This window comes from Aythya fuligula, chromosome 1 (assembly GCF_009819795.1).
Source record: "Aythya fuligula isolate bAytFul2 chromosome 1, bAytFul2.pri, whole genome shotgun sequence".
Lineage (NCBI taxonomy): Eukaryota > Metazoa > Chordata > Aves > Anseriformes > Anatidae > Aythya > Aythya fuligula.
In genome coordinates, this window is record NC_045559.1 from 80,017,110 (window position 1) to 80,035,574 (window position 18,465).

The 18,465-nt window shown below is 40.7% G+C and overlaps 1 protein-coding gene across 1 annotated transcript; it reads left to right on the plus strand.

Annotated features, from left to right (window-relative positions):
- The first annotated feature begins 521 nt into the window (after window positions 1-521).
- LOC116489364 (C-type lectin domain family 5 member A-like) lies at window positions 522-13,097 on the plus strand. Its single transcript, XM_032187708.1, has 7 exons — window positions 522-603; window positions 2,524-2,592; window positions 8,208-8,297; window positions 10,467-10,532; window positions 11,438-11,580; window positions 12,228-12,337; window positions 12,908-13,097. The coding sequence occupies exons 1-7, from the start codon at window positions 522-524 to the stop codon at window positions 13,095-13,097; spliced, it is 750 nt and encodes a 249-aa protein (XP_032043599.1).
- Window positions 13,098-18,465: the final 5,368 nt, after the last annotated feature.

An 18,465-nucleotide genomic window follows, 5' to 3' on the forward strand; every position in this document is an offset into this window, starting at 1 on the left:
AACCCTGAAGTGTGGTAGGCTCCTCTTTCAGCAGTATCACATACATTTCTCTACAGATCAGGAACAAATATATCATAATTTCAAATGTCTGCTTTTGAGAGCACTCCCTCCTGAACAACTCAGGGTTGCTCCCTATGATGTGCTGCAGGTCCACACTGAGAGCTTTACTCTGCTTCTCAGACCTCACTTCTGAATCTGTTCTGTTTTTCTCCTTCCCATTTCATCTAACAAAGTCTGCCTTTTCAAAATACAAGGGGAAAAATTAGAATTTGAAAATGCTAACAGTGCCATAACCCCTTCTAGACAAAGGTCATCATATCAAGGCTTGCAACCTTACCCTTAACATGCTGCTATAAAAAGACCAGTTAAAATCAAACTTCCCCTATCACTATTGGCTTCTGTATGACAGAAGGAAGAAAGAACTTCCTCCTGAGGAAGCAGAGGAGGGTAGTTACAAGCCCATTACAGCAGAGAACAACTTTTCAACAGCAACAAAGGAAAAAAAAGAAGTGGGAATAAGAATGTCAGAAAATCTCATCTATGCTGACTTGAACTTGACTGAATCGAACAGGTCTAGGCTACAGAAGGACATCAATGTCCAAGGTAGGTCAATCTGTCTGCACCGAGCTTTGTTTTATTCAACCTCCCTCACTTTCATTTTGAAAGAGGGTAGCACCAAAGCCCCAAAGAGGGTGATGGAAATATAGAGGGCAAAGCTGTGGAAAATTTGCAGGTGGGGTCAATTTTTAGTTTATTTTTTTAACCTGAATAAAGGGAATTTTTATAAGGTCTACTTCTCATTTTTTTGTTATAAGGTCTACTTTTCATTTGTCAAAGTGCAAATATGAAGGGGAGTTTCTTGTGTGGTATTAAGAGGTCCAATTTAAGAAATTACTCCATAGCTGAATGTTACTCGATCCTGATCCAGGTCTGTTCTTATGTAGCATACTCTGATTCTTACAGCAAACTGATCAGAGGGTTGAGTTCCTAATGTTTCCACTGTTTGAAGCAGTCTCATGCATAGTACAATGCTTCTTGATGAGCATAGCAAGCATTGTTTTGTGGTTTTTTTTTTGTTTGTTTGTTTTGTTTTGTTTTGTTTTTGTTTTTTCCCTCCTGGTCTTGCCGGTGCATGCTGCTTATTTAATAAATCAAGCATAAAATATTTCATGAACAGATTTGGTTTGATTTAGTACAATGATCTTGCAAAATTCTTACCTAAATCTTATCTTAGCAGTAAGAATTATTATGTAAATTTTTGCACTGTTTTTGCTACATCTGCATAATATTACATCCTAAAATTATAGACATTTTAGACTTCATCTCCATATTTCTTCCTTCCTTCCTTCCTTCCTTTTCTTTTTTTTTTTTTTCCTCTTTCTCTGTTTGACATTACTATCTCTTGGCCAGAAATAGTAGTACCTATTTCTTGCCATCCTGCACCTGAATTTTGCATAAATTGTGATCCCTTGGCATCTATTTTAAGGTGGCTGAAGTGTCTAATGCTCCAAGAAACAGTGTTCCCATCACCTCTTTCAAAAGATTAACACACAGCTAGATTGACATACAACCACAATAGAAGACACTTGATTGAAAGTTCCATTTTACTTATAATTTAATACATGTTCTCCTGCTTACAGCTTTTACACATTTTAAATAGCATTTTTATATTTCTTTCTGGAAATCCCGTATGAACTATTTTCCTGTAAATGTTCATTTAATTTATGCACTGTATCTCCCAGTAAGTATAAATATCTTACACAAAGGAGCTTAGAAAATGTCTTCTCTATTCTTTTCCCTCTAGTTTGCTATTTTTGCTATGACAGCAGATTTCCTGGGATCAAATGCATTAATCTCAAAGGAATAAAATTAATTCTATAAGCAGAAGAATGCACTTACAATCATAGAAGATATTAATTCTGTATGGTGATATAAACAGTGGAGCTCAGTGCTGCATGTCAGGATGATTTTGAATATTTTATAAAATTGTAACATCGTAGTTGTTCTTTTCTACCTTATTTCTACACTTTCCTACCCTTCCTTCCTTCCCCACCTGCCTTCTTCCATTTATTATCTGCAGATGTTGGAGTAGTTCTCAGCTTTTCCTCACCATCTCTTTATTAAATAACCCCTTCCAATTCTGTACGAACTGTAGCTTTCAGGTCTGGTTCCTTATCGTAACCACTCTCACCACTCATGTTTGTATGTAAATTGGGTAAGACAGTCAGAGACCTTAGACCTTTTTTTCCACTTCTGTTTAGATTTAAAGCGTGTGTTCATGTTTCCTCTGTTACTGTCCACACTGAACTGATGATAAAACAGATCTTTTTTCTGCTTATAAAAAGTCCTTTATTGTTTGAATGCAATGGGCAAACATATTACTGTGTCAAAGTTAAACACTGTCACATGAATTGCATCAGTTGTTGCCATGTGTTTATAATTTCTCATAATTGCAGTTATTTTTATAACATTTAATTTGTTTCTCTTCTTTTTCTGTTCTCCATTATTTTTGCCTGCTTTCAGATTCTACATACGCAGAACTGAATGTGCAATCCCTAGACACAAGTGCTGTAGCTAGCTGTGCATCATCTGGTGAGTTTTCAGCTGTCTGCTAAACTGATATGAATTTAAACAATGTGAAGTGGGTAGTCCATTCCTTGTTTTCAAGAAATGAAGTGATATAAAACCACATGGAGACAGGAACATACACTTGACTGCTTTATGTAGCCAAAGTAAGGAGCAGCTGATGTGTTGTATTCTAAGCAACTAAACATTTGTTGGATTCACTGGCATAGGAACACAAGATTTATGGGCAGTATCAAGCAATCACATCGCCCAACCTCTATCTGCAATGGCAGTCAAAAGTGTACAACTACTGACAAGTAAGAAGAGGGTAAGCATATATACTATCTTCTTGTAATAACTTTCCCAAGCATCCAGCTACTCAAGGACTTCCTGAGGCAGACTTGTTTCTATCTGCTTACCGTTGGTGGATTTCTCTTTTATGAACTTGCCCAATCTCCCCTTGATTCCATACAAAGCCCTGATTTCTATAACATCCTTTGACAAGGAGATCCACAGTTCTTTTAGATATGCAATGATGAACCAGCTGCTTTTGTCTATCCTAAGCTGGCCTACTATTACTGTATTACTATTTCGAGGCTGTGCAGGGACAAAATTAGGAAGGCCAAAGCTCATCTGGAGCTCAATCTGGCTACTGCTGTTAAAGATAACAAAAAATGTTTTTATAAATAGATCAACACAAAAAGGAGGACTAAGGAGAATCTCCATCCTTTACTGGATGCGGGGGGAAACTTAGTTACAAGAGATGAGGAAAAGGCGGAGGTGCTTAATGCCTTCTTCTCCTCAGTCTTTAGCAGCAATACCGGTTGTTCTCTGGATACCCAGTACCCTGAGCTGGTGGAAGGGGATGGGGAGCAGGATGTGGCCCTCACTATCCACGAAGAACTGGTTGGTGACCTGGTATGGCACTTCGATGTGCACAAGTCGATGGGGCTGGATGGGATCCACCCAAGGGTACTGAGAGAACTGGCAGAGGAGCTGGCCAAGCCACTATCCATCATTTATCAGCAGTCCTGGCTATCGGGGGAGGTCCCAGTGGACTGGTGGCTAACAAACGTGACGCCCATCTACAAGATGGGCCGGAGGGCAGACCCGGGAAACTACAGGCCTGTCTGTTTGACCTCAGTACCAGGGAAGCTCATGGAGCAGATCCTCTTGAAAGTCATCACACAGCACTTACAGGGCAAGCCCAGATCAGGCCCAGTCAGCATGAGTTTATGAAAGGCAGGTCCTGCTTGACGAACCTGATCTCCTTCTATGACAAAGTGACGCGCTGGGTGGATGAGGGAAAGGCTGTGGATGTGGTCTACCTTGACTTCAGCAAGGCTTTTGACACCGTCTCCCACAGCATTCTCCTCAAGAAACTGGCTGCTCTTGGCTTGGACTGGCGCACGCTTCGTTGGGTTAGAAACTGGCTGGATAGCCAGGCCCAAAGAGTTGTGGTAAATGGAGTCAAGTCCAGTTGGAAGCCAGTCACTAGTGGCGTTCCCCAGGGCTCAGTGCTGGGGCTGGTCCTCTTTAATATCTTCATCGATGATCTGGATGAGGGCATTGAGTGCACCCTCAGTAAGTTTGCAGATGACACTAAGTTAGGTGCGTGTGTCGATCTGCTTGAGGGTAGGAAGGCTCTGCAGGAGGATCTGGATAGGCTGCACCGATGGGCTGAGGTCAACTGCATGAAGTTTAACAAGCCAAGTGCCGAGTCCTCCACCTGGGGTGCAACAACCTCAAGCAGAGCTACAGGCTGGGAGATGAGTGGTTGGAGAGCTGCCAGGCAGAGAAGGACCTGGGAGTGATGGTGGATAGTCGACTGAATATGAGCCAGCAGTGTGCTCAGGTGGCCAAGAAGGCCAACGGCATCCTGGCTTGCATAAGAAACAGTGTGACCAGCAGGGCTAGGGAGGTGATCGTCCCCCTGTACTCGGCTCTGGTGAGGCCGCACCTCAAGTACTGTGTTCAGTTTTGGGCCCCTCGCTACAAGAAGGACATGGAGGTGCTTGAGCAGGTGCAGAGAAGTGTGACAAAGCTGGTGAGGGGCCTGGAGAACAAGTCCTACGAGGAGCGGCTGAGGGAGCTGGGCTTGTTCAGCCTGGAGAAGAGGAGGCTCAGGGGCGACCTTATTGCTCTGTACAGGTACCTTAAAGGAGGCTGTAGCAAGGTAGGGGTTGGTCTATTCTCCCATGTGCCTGGTGACAGGACGAGGGGGAATGGGCTAAAGTTGCACCAGGGGAGTTTTAGGTTGGATGTTAGGAAGAACTTCTTTACCGAAAGGGTTGTTAGACATTGGAACAGGCTGCCCAGGGAAGTGGTGGAGTCACCATCCCTGGAAGTCTTTAAAAGACGTTTAGATGTAGAGCTTAGGGATATGGTTTAGTGGGGACTGTTAGCGTTAGGTCAGAGGTTGGACTTGATGATCTTGAGGTCTCTTCCAACCTAGAAATTCTGTGATTCTGTGATACATACTACAGTAAGCAGCTAAACCCAATCCAAGGTCTCCATGATATTCAGGATTTTATAGTGGGTACCATATTATAGTACCCACTAGGTTCCCTGGTACAGTCTCAGAACAAAGGAAAACACTTTACACTGAGGGTGGTCAAACAATGGAACAGGTTTCCCAGAGAGAGATTGTGGAGTCTCCATCTGTGGCGATAGTCAAAACCTGACCTCACAGTCCTGAGCAAGCTGCTCTACTTGAACCTGCTTGAGCAAGGGAGTTAAAGTAGGTGATCTGAAAAGGTCATTTCCAACTTAAATGATTCTGTTATTGTGTGATCAGCTGAAGTTCACAGATCTACTCTATTTATTTATTTATTTATTTATTTATTTGTGGGTTTGGCTCACATTAGATGTGTTACCTTCTAATTCCTGGGTGCAAAGGTAGTTTTAAGAGAGGGATTACAAAACTGCATTAGTAATGCAGTTGTCTCACACCTAGCTTGTCTCGGGATTTTTTACTGCACCCAGTTGTGTATTTGGGCCATATTAAAGAAACTCTTCACAAAAAGCTGTCCTGAAATGGGAGGTCCACCCAGTTATTATTCAGTCAACCCTGATGAAAAGGATTAATTTAGCTTCTCTGCTATAGCCTTATCTTCTGAATACTTCATGGATACCATACAATCCACTGGCCTACGAAGCTCCAAAAAGTTACTTTCTCTCATTGTATTTAAAGACAGGTTGAGTGGTAATTCTGATGGTTTTTGCTTCTCAAGTTCCTAGCTGTCTAATTATTTTTATATATGATTTTTATCTTCCCACCATTTATGATACTTTCTATTTATTTAATTTGGTGTTTACAGCTTTGTAAATTTGATGTTTACAGCTTTGTAAAGTTTACCATCTGTTTCTAATAGCCTTGTCTGCTTCCTTTTATCTGTTCCCAGATCATTCTTAGTAAGTGGCTTATATTGTCCACATGCTGCCAGGATGTTATTCTTTAATAATATATGCTCTGCCTGTATTAATTTTATTATCTTCTAGCAGTACTTTTCAACTTCCTTTTTATAAGTGCCCTCTCCTTTATGTAGTTCCCCTATTTTCTCCATTAGCACTCTATTTTCCCTTTTGTAGTCTAGTACTCTGCTGTCCCTTTTCCTTCTATGCACTTTCCCATATACATACTGGGGTGCTCTTTGGTTAACAAACCACAAGTGTCCAGAACCACCTGGGAAGTATTAGCACATTCTGTCTGCATTCAGTAGGCAGATCTAGAAGACCACAGATCTCATGTAAGTTTTGTAACATCTTCCAGATATGTACAGTTATCTGATATTTGAGGCCATCTTGGATGACACAAAGCACAGATTCTTTGGTGATTGGGTGTTTTAGTCTAGGGCTGGACATTTTAGATCTTCTCATCTTATTTCTTAGTCTTCTAGTATATAGAATCATAGAATCACTTGAGCTGGAAAAGAATTCTAAGATAATCAAGTCTAGCTGTGACTCGGGCATTCGGTTTAAATTTCACCGAAGTGCCTATGAGTATAAGGACTGATCTGCATGCTGAGCCAGAGCTCAAGGGATTCCTAAAAGGAAAAACAAACAAATAAAAGCAGCTGTCAGCTTTAAAAAAAAGTCTGCATGGAAGATCAACCACAACAAAAAGATCATAGAGTCATAGTCATAGAATGGCTCGGGTTGGAAGGGACCTTAAAGATCATCTAGTTCCGACCCCCCTGCCATGGGCAGGGATGCCAACCACTAGAGATCAGGTTGCCCAGGGCCTCGTCCATCCTGGTCTTGAACATCTCCAGGGATGGGGCATTCACGGCTTCTCTGGGCAACCTGCTCCAGTGCCTCACCACCCTCTGAATGAATAATTTCCCTGTATTCACCTAGAAAACAAAACAATAGGTACTGATCAAATTAGGTAAGTTTTACTACCCCCAGTAGTGTATTTCATCCTGTAAGGATCTCAGAGAGCTTTGCAAAAGGCAGCCGAGGGACAGTATTTCTAAAGAGAAGTGTGGATCATGGGATATAGCAGAAAATGAACTACCAAGTTTACAACTCACCCACTTTGCCCAGCAGGAACAAGTAGAAACAGAGGTGATTGACAGTGGGGTACAGCCATATCTGCCTGGCCACACGCCCGTTCCAATAGCTCCCATAATAGTAATTGACCAATTTATCCACTTCTGGCATCCAAAACTGCTTCTGCATCTTCAGTTTGGCCTCTTTGAATTTACCTGGGTCCATTTCACTCCGGGGTTGCTGATTCTTTTTCAAAGACTGTTTTAAAAGCAGTTTAGTTTAATACTGTATTAAATATGACAGCTTTTTAATACTTTACTAATTCAACTAATAATGAATATGCACACGTGAAAATGAGGTTATCAGACAAAACAGACCGAGTATTGACTGCAGTTAGGGTGAAGACTTGGTTGGTCTCCTCCTTTACATAATGCTATTTACTTTAAAGGTCTAGGAATGATATAAGGAATAACCTACATTTGTTCTACAGTTCCCAGTGGTCAAACGGACATCACAAACTTCAAAGACAGCAGAAGTGGTGAGTAAAATACTCTAGCAGATACATGAAGGTCGAAGTGACGGAAAGCTCTCCTTTACCCTTTAATTCAGTGTCTGCTGAGTTCACACAGCTTCCAAACATATCATTTGACCCTCTTGAAGCTGCCTGTGCTCTGCAGTACCCACTGAGTTGGTAGAGTAATGACTGATGCAAGGATCTCCTTGAAGTGAATCCAAAAGCAAAAATACATAAAAAACTGTCAAAACATAAAGATGAGACACTTCAACACTTCTGAAAAAAGATGATATGGCAGGACCTTTGTTGGTAGGCTGATTGGGTTTTCCTTCACTAATATTTTGAGAGGGCAGGTAAGGATGCCAAAGAGCACTGAACTCTAGCATCAGGTACAGCAGAATTTAACATAGTATTCTAGGCAGTATCAGAAGGGTTCAGTTGAATACCTATGATAGGAAAGAAAAAAAAAAAAACAAAAACAACAGGTGTGCACAAGAAGAACAAACATCAGAGGGAAAAACTTTGACTAACTTGAAAGGGCTGTCTCAATATGAGCCTGGAAAGGACATCTTTGAATGACGATGAAAGGTCCTACCACTGCTGTTTTCCTAATCCTTATTTTTTCTCTCTGTAGGTAAAAACTGTTGTTCCAGAACACATATTGGAATATTGATTGCTGTGATAATCCTCCTACTGATCATAGGGGTGGGGCTGACACTCCTGTGTAAGTTCAGCTAAAAATGTAATAACTGCAATTTTTTTGTGGCTCACCCAAAGAGTAACATCTAAATCATGATGAGTAAAACCACGAGAAGCAGAAGGCTAGTTTGATGGTTTGGGACAGTAATTGTTGACAAACCATGGTCATAAGAGAAGTCTGTAAAGGAGTTGAATGGTTTTCCATTCTATGTTTCCAAAAGAAAAATTCCAAAAGAAAAAAAATCTGAAGCACAATCATCAGAACATACAATTTTAAACAGTAAATCAAATCAAATCAAATTAAACAAATAAATCAAAAAATACAAATTAAAAACAAATCAAATAAATACAAATTAATCTAATAAATAAAATAAATACAAAAAATGTTGAAAAAACAGAAAGTAAAAATGAAATAATAATGATATTATGGTGGTTACCCATGAGAATATTTCAGAGATAATCTTGTATAACATCACTAGGATGTCTATAACACCAGAAATCTTTAACTGAATATGAATGAAAGTACATTTGAAAGAGGTTCCTGAGTTTTAGGGAATTTAAAGGAATTGTTTTGCACTTTACTGTCCTGGTTTCAGTTAGCACAGAATTAATTTTCTTCCTAGTAGCTGGTGGAATGCTGTGTTTTGGCTTAGAATGAGAAGAGTGCTGATAACACCCCGATGCTTTAATTGTTGCAGAGCAGTGCTTATACTAAGCCAAGGACATCTCAGCCTTTGCTCTGTCCTGCCAACGGGCAGGCTGGGGGGTGCAGTAAGAGCTGGGAGGGGACAGACCCAGGACAGGTGACCCAAACTAGCCAAAGGGGTATTCCATACCATCTGACGTCATGCTAAACAATATATAGGGGTGGCTAGCCGGGGGGAGGGGGCCGGACTGCTCGGGGTTAGGCTGGGCATCGGTCAGTGGGTGGTGAGCAATTGCATTGTGCATCACTTGTTTGTACATACTATTATTACTTTCGTATTATCACCATTGTATCATCATTATTATTATTGTTATTATTATTTTGTTATTTTTTTTTTTCCTGTCTTATTAAACTGTCTTTATCTCAACTCACGGGCTTCACTTTCCATTTCTCTCCCCCATCCCAGAGAGGGAGGGGGGAGGGTGAGCGAATAATCTAAATGCCACCCCACTTCTTTTCTCTCATCTTATTTTTGAGTTTACTGCTGGAAAATGAAGTTCTTTCTTTTAATATTTTGTTCCTTTTACTGTTTGTCTCAAATGTGAAACCTGCATATCATGCTGAACCATGAACAGTGTGAACTATGCTGTTCTGCTACAAGTTTGTCAGAACTCTCTTGAATCCAATCTTTTTTCTCATTTTATTATTTTATTTTATTTTATTTTATTTTATTTTATTTTATTTTATTTTATTTTATTTTATTTTATTTTATTTTATTTTATTTTATTTTTGTTTGGCTGTTTTCAATGAATTTATTGATTCTGGTTTCAAGTATAATAATTCTACCACTATAATATTTAGTCTATAGTTTCTTTACCGTGGTTATTAATACATTTTTTGTCCAACTCCAAATAACCTCAAAAATGCCTTTTCAAACTTTGTTAACAACACGTTCTTGTTGTTCTTTGCATCCCTCACCAAGTTTAGTTCTGTCAGCCTTGACTTTCCTGATCCCATCCCTGCACATCCAGACAGCATTTCTGTGCTCTTCCCAGGGTACGTGGCCCTGTTTCCACTGTCTATGCACTTTCTTTTTTTGCCTAAGTTTGGCCAGCAGGTTCTTGTTCAACCATGTTGTTTTCCTACTTGCTTGATATATTGCATATGGAAATAGAGAGCTCTTGCTCTCTAAGGAAAATATCCTAAAATAGTTGCCAGCTCTGATCAGATCCCCTGTCCCTAAGGACCATGTCCTATGGGATCTCAGCCACTAATTCTGTGAAAATAAGGTTATTTGAGCTTGGGCATCTGCTTTAAAACCTACAGTGAAGACTGTTGTCTCATTGTGGTCTCAGGGTGCAACACTCTTCGGAAATCTGCTCCACAGTATAGTACTACCATTTTTTTTCAGTGGAGGAGGAAATAGTGGAGGAGTAGATATTCTTTGTGGAATGATAGTGAGGATCAAAAAGGCCTAGAAGAGCTTTGACACTCTGTGGCAAAATGGTCAGCTATTTAAAACAGAAATTATTGTCATCTTATTTCCAGACCATCCAACCACAAGAAGCCCACAGGACAGAGAAACATTCTCCATAATCTATGATAAGGCACAAGGTAGGTAATCATCCATGGTTCAAAAGGCAGTTTCCAGGTACCTGTTGGATTGCTTTACAGGAGGGGTTCTTGGTTCTGTTCAGAGGAAAAATAATAAAAATAATAAAATAATAAAAGTACTAATCTGACCAAAAAAAAAAAAAAAGTAACTAATAACTCAGAGAATATGCTCTCAAGTCCAAACAGCAATATTTTCATCTTTGAAAGTATGCTTGCTCAACACTACATTATTGTTTCAGGGGGAGGAAGAACTGATTTACTCCCTTCATGCTAGTGCAGAGGAGCCTGTTGTCTAGATGAATGGACATTAATACAATGGTCCTTTTGGTATCACAGCATAGTAGTGAGCATGCTGGATCAATGTGTATGTATTGTTTTCAAATACCACTTCGTTCTTAGCCTTTTAATTAAGTGCAATTTCTTTTTGATGTTTAAGGGCTGCTGAGTAACCAACAAAACTCTATTACACAGTCTCTGTCTCATTGAATTTTATCAACCTTTCCAAGTCTCATTCTCTGTCCTTCTGCTCCTAGCAACAGGGAGAAATATTCTTTCTTTCAGTAGCATCACTTTTGTCATATATTGAAACAGGCAAATAAGAGGTTTGAAAACCAAAAGCTGCTTTTTGCCTCAACCTTTTTTCTTTACTTCCTGAGGACAGTTTTAAAAGACTGGATAATGTTGTCCATGATCCTACTTCTCTGCCTCATGCATAGAGACTAATGAGCTTGTACTAGCTACAGAGATTGGCAGGGATCCCTGGAGGGAAAATTATGAACAGAACCACAAGGGTACTTTTCTGGCTGTAATTTCCTTTTTTTTTTTTTTTTTTTTTTTTTTTTTTAATGGGATCATTTTATTTGTTTGAACATGGAATTTATTTTCCACATTTTTCCCTCCTATAGATTGCCCCCAACATTGGAAAAGAAATGGGGAAAAATGCTACTTCTTTTCTCGAACTACGGAAGGAAAAAACTGGACAGCTTTCCATGATGAATGTACTGGCATGCACTCAGAACTGGTGACCATTGACAACAAGAAAGAACTGGTGAGATCTAAATCCATGGATCTGAAACCCTGCTTCTAGGGTTGTTTGACCTGTATGCCAAAGATCCCGTGGGCTACTGGTGTCTTCTTATGTTAAATGTCTCTGGGGACCTATAAACACATACTCCAAGCACCTCTGTAAGGTAGAAAAAGCCATCACAGAAAGATGTATTTTGGCATCTTACCCTCTTAAAGTCTTGCATCTAGAAGCTTCTCTCCTCAAACATGTTCCCATGGGAAGGAACAAATTCTCTTCCTACATGATGTATGCCTTAAAGGGATTTAGCACACAAACCAAGACCAAATGAGTCAAACAGACATTTTTGGTCAGAGAAAAACTTTGAGAAAAAACGAAGACGCCTTCCCATCACAGTCAGAACAGAAAAATGTCTCCAGGTATTAAGTCACAGCTTTAATAGTATCAGGAGTTTATTATTTTATTTAGTCTGTTCCTAAGAAGCCTCAGGAAGAGGGATGAGATTAAATAAGAATGAAATAATTCAGCCTCTGAAGCTGCAGAAAGAGAAAGTGTAGCTAGATCCATACCGTTCTTTCTATGTTGGCTATTTAGTACTAAAATTTCTGTGCATTTCTGGTGAAGAAAATGTAATTTGGAAGTATTAGCATTGTGTTTTTTTTCCTTTCTAGGATTACCTTATTTCACAATCAATGAGTGATTACTACTTACTTGGTCTCCGGTACAATGAAAGCAAGAAGAAGTGGGAGTGGATTAACGGCAAAGAACACAGCACAGACATGTAAGCTTATTCCAGCAAATCACTGTGATGAATGTCTAGAAACTGTCACAAATGCTCCAGGGCCCACACAGTGTGCAAGCAGAAGTGGGGTTTTGAAGCATACTGATTCCTTGAGATTCTGGTGCTACAGTACATCCTAATGACAATTCAAAGGGAGCCAATGGCTGAATCAGTCATGTCAGATCAGGATGGCAATACAGGGCACAGCTATAGTTCTGCTGGCAAAGGAGGTATCTGACTAAATGGAGTTCAGTGAAGGGAGGAAGGATACACCAGGCAGATATAAAAGGGACTGTGATCTTAGCATCACTGAATGGAGCACACTGAAGAAGAGAAAGGTGTCTTCATGGGAAAGCATAGTCCATATACTTCTATTGAGGATGGGTGAAAAAAAAAAATAAGGAGCTGGGAGGGAGACTCTCCAATGAGGCAGTCTCCATTACAATTGACAAAGACATAGGCTGCAAGGCAAGGTGACACACTGTCTTTCATGTAAATGATACTATTCACTGCTATTGCATCTAACTGAGTCAGGAATGAAACTAAATCTGACTTTCTCTCCCTGTTCAGATTTAATATAACAGGACCTCGTGACTACTTATGCACTGTTGTTGGCTTTGGCAAAGTGTCAACTGCACCTTGCTGTGGAACCTCAACAACAAAAAATATGTGTGAAAAAGGTGCAAGTATTTCAGAAAAGGCAGAAGAGGAGCAACAAACAACAGATTCAAGTAGGAACCTCACTCCCAGCTTTGTGTAGGAACAGCAGATGGAATTTGTCTCATTTTATCTGCTTAAATATCTTATCAAAGGAATCTCTCATCCTTCTGTCTAGACACCTTGCCAAGCTTAGCACATTCTTTGCTAAAACAGGTATCAAAGACTGGATGGATGAGCCTCTGGAAGAGCCTTAATTTTTACACATTAGGAACCTGGATGACTTGTTAACATCAGATGCCTGACTTTTAGGGAACTACTGTTTGGTGATGAGTCCTGCCTTGGTGAGAGGTGTGATAACATACAGATCCTGTTTCTCATAGACACATGCATATACACTTATACATCCACAGTCCTCCTTGTCCATAAGGAGGCGCTTTGAAGCATTGCCATGCACTAGCATTCCCTGCAGCTGCAAGTGAAGCTTAAGACATATTTATATTTTGGATCCTGTAGACAAGTGCACAGTTTACTCAGGAAAATGGAGAAATATATACATGAAGGTTTTTCTGGCACTGACATGTCAGAGTCAATACAAGAAAGAGGAGGAACTAGTGGAGCAGAGACATGACCAGCAAATGGTGAATGCTACCAGAGATCTTCCAATGTCTTTCATTTGTTCTTGGGACTCTGGTGCTTTTGTGACTCTAAGGATTGTCATTTTTACCATCTCCTTTGAGGCAGAAATGCTCCTACTTCAAATTGTGTCAAAGTCAATTCATGGCTCTCTCCAGCATCTGCAGGATGAAGAAAGATAGAAAGATTTATGAATTCTTTGATGAAGTACAGTGATGGCATGCTTACTCATTGGAAGAAGGAGAAAAAAAAGGGGGGGAGAAAGGGAAGAAAAGAAAGATAAAGGGCTTTTCTTAATCAACAATTGCTATTCAAAATGTTGTGGCCAAGGCTAATGAACATAGAATCATGCAGGAAACTTTCTCTCATTCTTACTTGAATGCACATTCCAAAGTCTCTTCTTAGTGGCCTTATTCATCAAGTCTCCTTTGAAGCATATTTTTAGTTCCTTCACTAACCTTTAATCACCAAAGAACAAAGTAAGAACATAAATGTAGCACAATAATCTCAATGGCCGAAACCAGAGTCTAAACTGTTATTTCAGAGGAAGATGGGGCAGTTTGTTTGTACTCAGTTTACTGAAGGGGGTGGGAGATAGCTCTGCATTGTACTACATAGAAGTCTGGAAGAGAGCTGCCTTTTAATTTTCATATTCTAGCTGCTGTCCTTTAATTGGGTGGGCTCTGATGAAGGGGGTAGGAGATATATCACTTCCCTAAGAGCCACTGGACCTAAAGTAAGTTTGGAGGCTTCAGAAAGTGGCAGAACTAAGCAGCTACATATCAGAGGTGAAAGAAACGAGGAAGTGGCCCTAAGGGCACTGTGGGACTACATGAAGTCCTTCAAATCCAGAAAGTCACGGGAGTAAGAAGAGAACACTGTTTATAAAGAAATATCTAACAAGTGAGGAAGTTTGATTTAAACTGATTTATTTACTCAGCCTTAGTGCTTCCTTTGCTCACAAGTCTATCTTTCTCCGGATTTGTTATCTTACATTTTAAATAAACCTGAAGTTTACAGTTTGAGAGACTTTGATTAGCTTTTGGCATGTCCACCACAAGGAAAAGGTGAAGTAACTCACACCAACTCAGCCTTGGTCATGGTCTCATCCTGATGCCAAGGGCAGGGGAATCCCACACCAATCCAAACCTAACCTCTCAGAACTTCAGTGGTTGGTGACTGCAGACAACTACAAGGTTGGTTTTAATTCTTTCTGTGGTTGGGCAATGGGTCAACTGTCATTTGGCTAGGTCAGGCTCTGGGCTGCTTCACTCAATGACCATTATCAAGAAGAACCTGGGACTGAGAACTTAGTAGATGAGGAAAAGGCAGGGGATGTTTTTGATATAGATTTTAGTAAAGCATTTGACACTGTGTCCCACAGTATTCTCCTGGAGACTCTGTCTGCTCATGGCTTGGACAGGTGTACAGTTCACTGGGTGAAGAACTGTCTGAGTAACTGGACTCAGAGAGTCTTAGTGAACGGGGTTCAATCCAGCTGGCATCCAGTCACCAGTGACATTCCCCAGGGCTTGGCCTTAGGGATGTAAGGAATGTTCCAGCAATTCGTGTCAATAGAGGGCTTGAAGGGTAAACCTTGAGTCTCTGATATCTGGAGGGTTTCAGAATAACTGCTAACTATTGTGACTATTGCATGGGACACTACACAAGTCTCTGATATCTGGCCAAGAGATTAAGGAGAAGGGGAAAGCTGAAGGATGACTAAAAGACAAAGCTTGCATGGGACGCTGCACAAGTCTCTGATATCTGGCCAAGATGGACAAAGGAGAAGGACACGGACAAAGACTGGGAGGAAGACTACGAGCCTTCAGCACAAGAGACCCCCAGAGGTACCACCGGAGACTGATACGCATGCACCAGTGGGAGGGCTCAGATTCCGGGAACTAATTATAATAAACCTGCCTTTTCTAGAAGTAGTAATGAGTATGTATTAGCCTAGGAGCATAAAAACAGGCCGCCTGATGTAACGTGTGTGTGTATAGGAGGAGCCCAGACTCCCTGCACACCCAGCACTGTTTACTTCCCTTTTATTGACCCCATAAATAAATCTTATAAAGCTAAATTGACTCAGAATTTATAACAGGGACAGTTTTGTATATGATTTTTATCAGTGATCCGTGTGAGGGGTTTGAGTGCACCCTCAGTAAGTTTGCAGACAATACCAAATTTGGCAGGAGTGTTGATCTGTTTGAGGGCAGGAAGACTCTGCAGAGGGATCTGGATAGGCTAGATCAATGGGCTGTGTCCAACTAAATGGCATTCAACAAGGCTAAGTGCCAGGTCTTGAACTTGGGTCATAACAACCCCATACAGCAGTGTAGGCTTTGGGAAGAGTGGCTGGAAAGTTGCCCAACCTGGGGGTGCTGGTCTGAACATGAACAAGCAGAGTGCTCAGGTGGCCAAGAAGGCATATGGTATCTTGACCTGCATCATAGTGTGGCCAGCAGGACTAGATTAGTATTTGTCCCCTTATGCACAGCATTAGTGAGACTACACCTCAGATATGGTGTTCAGTTTTGGACCCCTCACAACAAGAGGCATATGGAGTTTCTAGAGCGTGTGCAAAAGAGAGCGATGAAGCTGGTGAAAGCACTGGAAAACAAGAGCTTTGAGGAGTGGCTGAGGAAACTGGGGTTGTTTAGTCTGGAGAAAAGGAGAGATCCCATGACTCTTTACAATTGCCTGAAAGGAGATTGTAGCAAGGTGGGTGTTGGCCTCTTTTCTCAGGTGACAAGTGATAGAACCTGAGGAAACGGCCTCAAGTGCATAAGGGGAAGTTTAGATTGGACATCAGAAAGAATTTCTTGATTCTATGACTCAAGAGGTATTCTTCAGCGTTTGTCCTATATTCATAGACCTATATCCAAGTGTGCTTCAAGAAAAATCTCTTCAGCTATATTGGCTCTGATGAAGGGCAAAGTGAACCCAAGGTAGTCACAATGCAAAAAGTGACCCTTTTGAAAAGGAAAGCATGCTCTTGAGTAAAAGCACTACACTCATGACTTAGCCAAAACTATGAGGAGGGAGATGACAGTCAAAGCACAAAACCAAAGCATATCACATTCTGGACAGTAGCTATGTAGACATGAAAAGCAGTACAATTCAGAGAAAGGACAAAGATGTCTTTCTGAAGTCCTGAAGTCTTCTTGAAGCTGAAGTCTACCACAAAGACGCATCCTAGGCATCTCCTTTGTCAGAAGGCCCTGCAGCCCTGTTTGTAGCATCCTATTCACAGCTGAGCCAACAAAAGACAGTATTTTTTTGGTTTAGGATAGCTTTCACACAAATGCACAGCAGCTTTGAAGTTAAAATACTCTTTTCTTGCACCAAATTGTCCTATTCTTGCAACAGTAATATTCCCTACAGTCTGTGCTAAGACCATACACTATTTACATTGCAGTCACATATTGTTATAATATTCCACAAACTGAAAGAAATTAAATCAGGAAATGCTAGATTTCCCAACCACCATGTCTTGGGGGAGAAAGAGACAAGAACATCTTTACCTAAGAGACTATCTGGCAAGTCTAAACTACAAGAGATGCACAGCAAAGTGGTCTTTGGTCGATTAACTGGGTTATTCTGCTCATTTACTGAATGGGGCAATATTCCTCTGACCTCACTTCTCTGGCTGGTATGAGTTGTCTCTTCCACTTTTGTCTGTGATGCCACTGACATAAAAGCATGATTTCTGTGCCATTCCCCCCCCCATGCATGGTTTGATTTTAGATAACCTGAATGATCCCTTCATGAAAGAATCAACAAACATAAATGGCTGAGTGCATGTTGAAGAGAAAATATGTGTGTATATATGCATATGTGTAGACGCATATATACACATTAACCCTCTGAAAAGTTTCCTTGTTATTATGAGGTCTGGGACAAAACATGAAGATCAAACAACCAGAAAAATAATACATGTTTAAATATATATATATATTATTATTTTTTTCAACTGTGCAGGAATCCTCTGAGATAATACAGTACATTTAGAGAACAGTGGAGATGGACTAAGTGTAGTTTTAAAGAAAAATATGGAGTTTTCTGGGAAAAAAACAAATAGTAGTTTTTCTACACTAGACCTCAATACACCCTATTCTTCTTTTGATAAATAAAATACAAACAGTTTTTTGTAAGGGAGATGAATTCAGAAGAGTGGTGAGCAGAAAGGAGTGTGTTGACCAATTCAACCTGCTGCTTAGCAACTACCAAACTTTAGATAACTTTAACATTAAAAAGGACTTTGCATCCCTGGGAAGGATGTTGAAGGGATCAGGGGTGCAGGTAGTGTTCTCATCTGTCCTCCCGATGGGTGACTGGGACCCAGAAAGATGGAGAATGGAACAGGTAAATGACTGGCTGAGGGGGTGGAGACTAGACTAAGGCTTTGGATATTTTGATCTTGGGCAGGCCTTTGAGAAGCTGGGTATGTGGGCTGCTGATGAACTCCAACTCAGCAAGTGGGGCACAAGTGTACTGGGGAGCAAGCTCTGTGACTTATTACCAGGGCTTTAAACTAGGTTTGACAGGGGAAGGGAGGGGAGTTAGATGTGACAGAGAAGGGCTGGGGGAAGTTGTCACTGCTGTTACTGTTGAAGATAGTAGGGAAAAACCTCTGAGTTGTCCCATAGGATTGTCCAAGGGCTCCTCAGAGAAGGTATTGCTCCCAATACCCCGTCTGGAATCTTCTTGTGTTCCTCTAGGGGTAACTACACCTGCTGCTTCCCTGAAGTGCTTGTATACCAATGCACAAAGCATGGGAAATAAACAGGGGGAGCTCAAGATCTGTGTATGGTCACAGGGCCATGGTCTCC

Excerpts from the sequence above, each read along its gene's own strand:
- LOC116489364 (XM_032187708.1), top strand. The coding sequence starts at position 522 with ATGTCAGAAAATCTCATCTATGCTGACTTGAACTTGACTGAATCGAAC. Across the intron at positions 8,298-10,466 it reads GGTGGGGCTGACACTCCTGT|ACCATCCAACCACAAGAAGC; the intron begins GTAAGTTCAGCT and ends TCTTATTTCCAG. Across the intron at positions 10,533-11,437 it reads AATCTATGATAAGGCACAAG|ATTGCCCCCAACATTGGAAA; the intron begins GTAGGTAATCAT and ends TCCCTCCTATAG.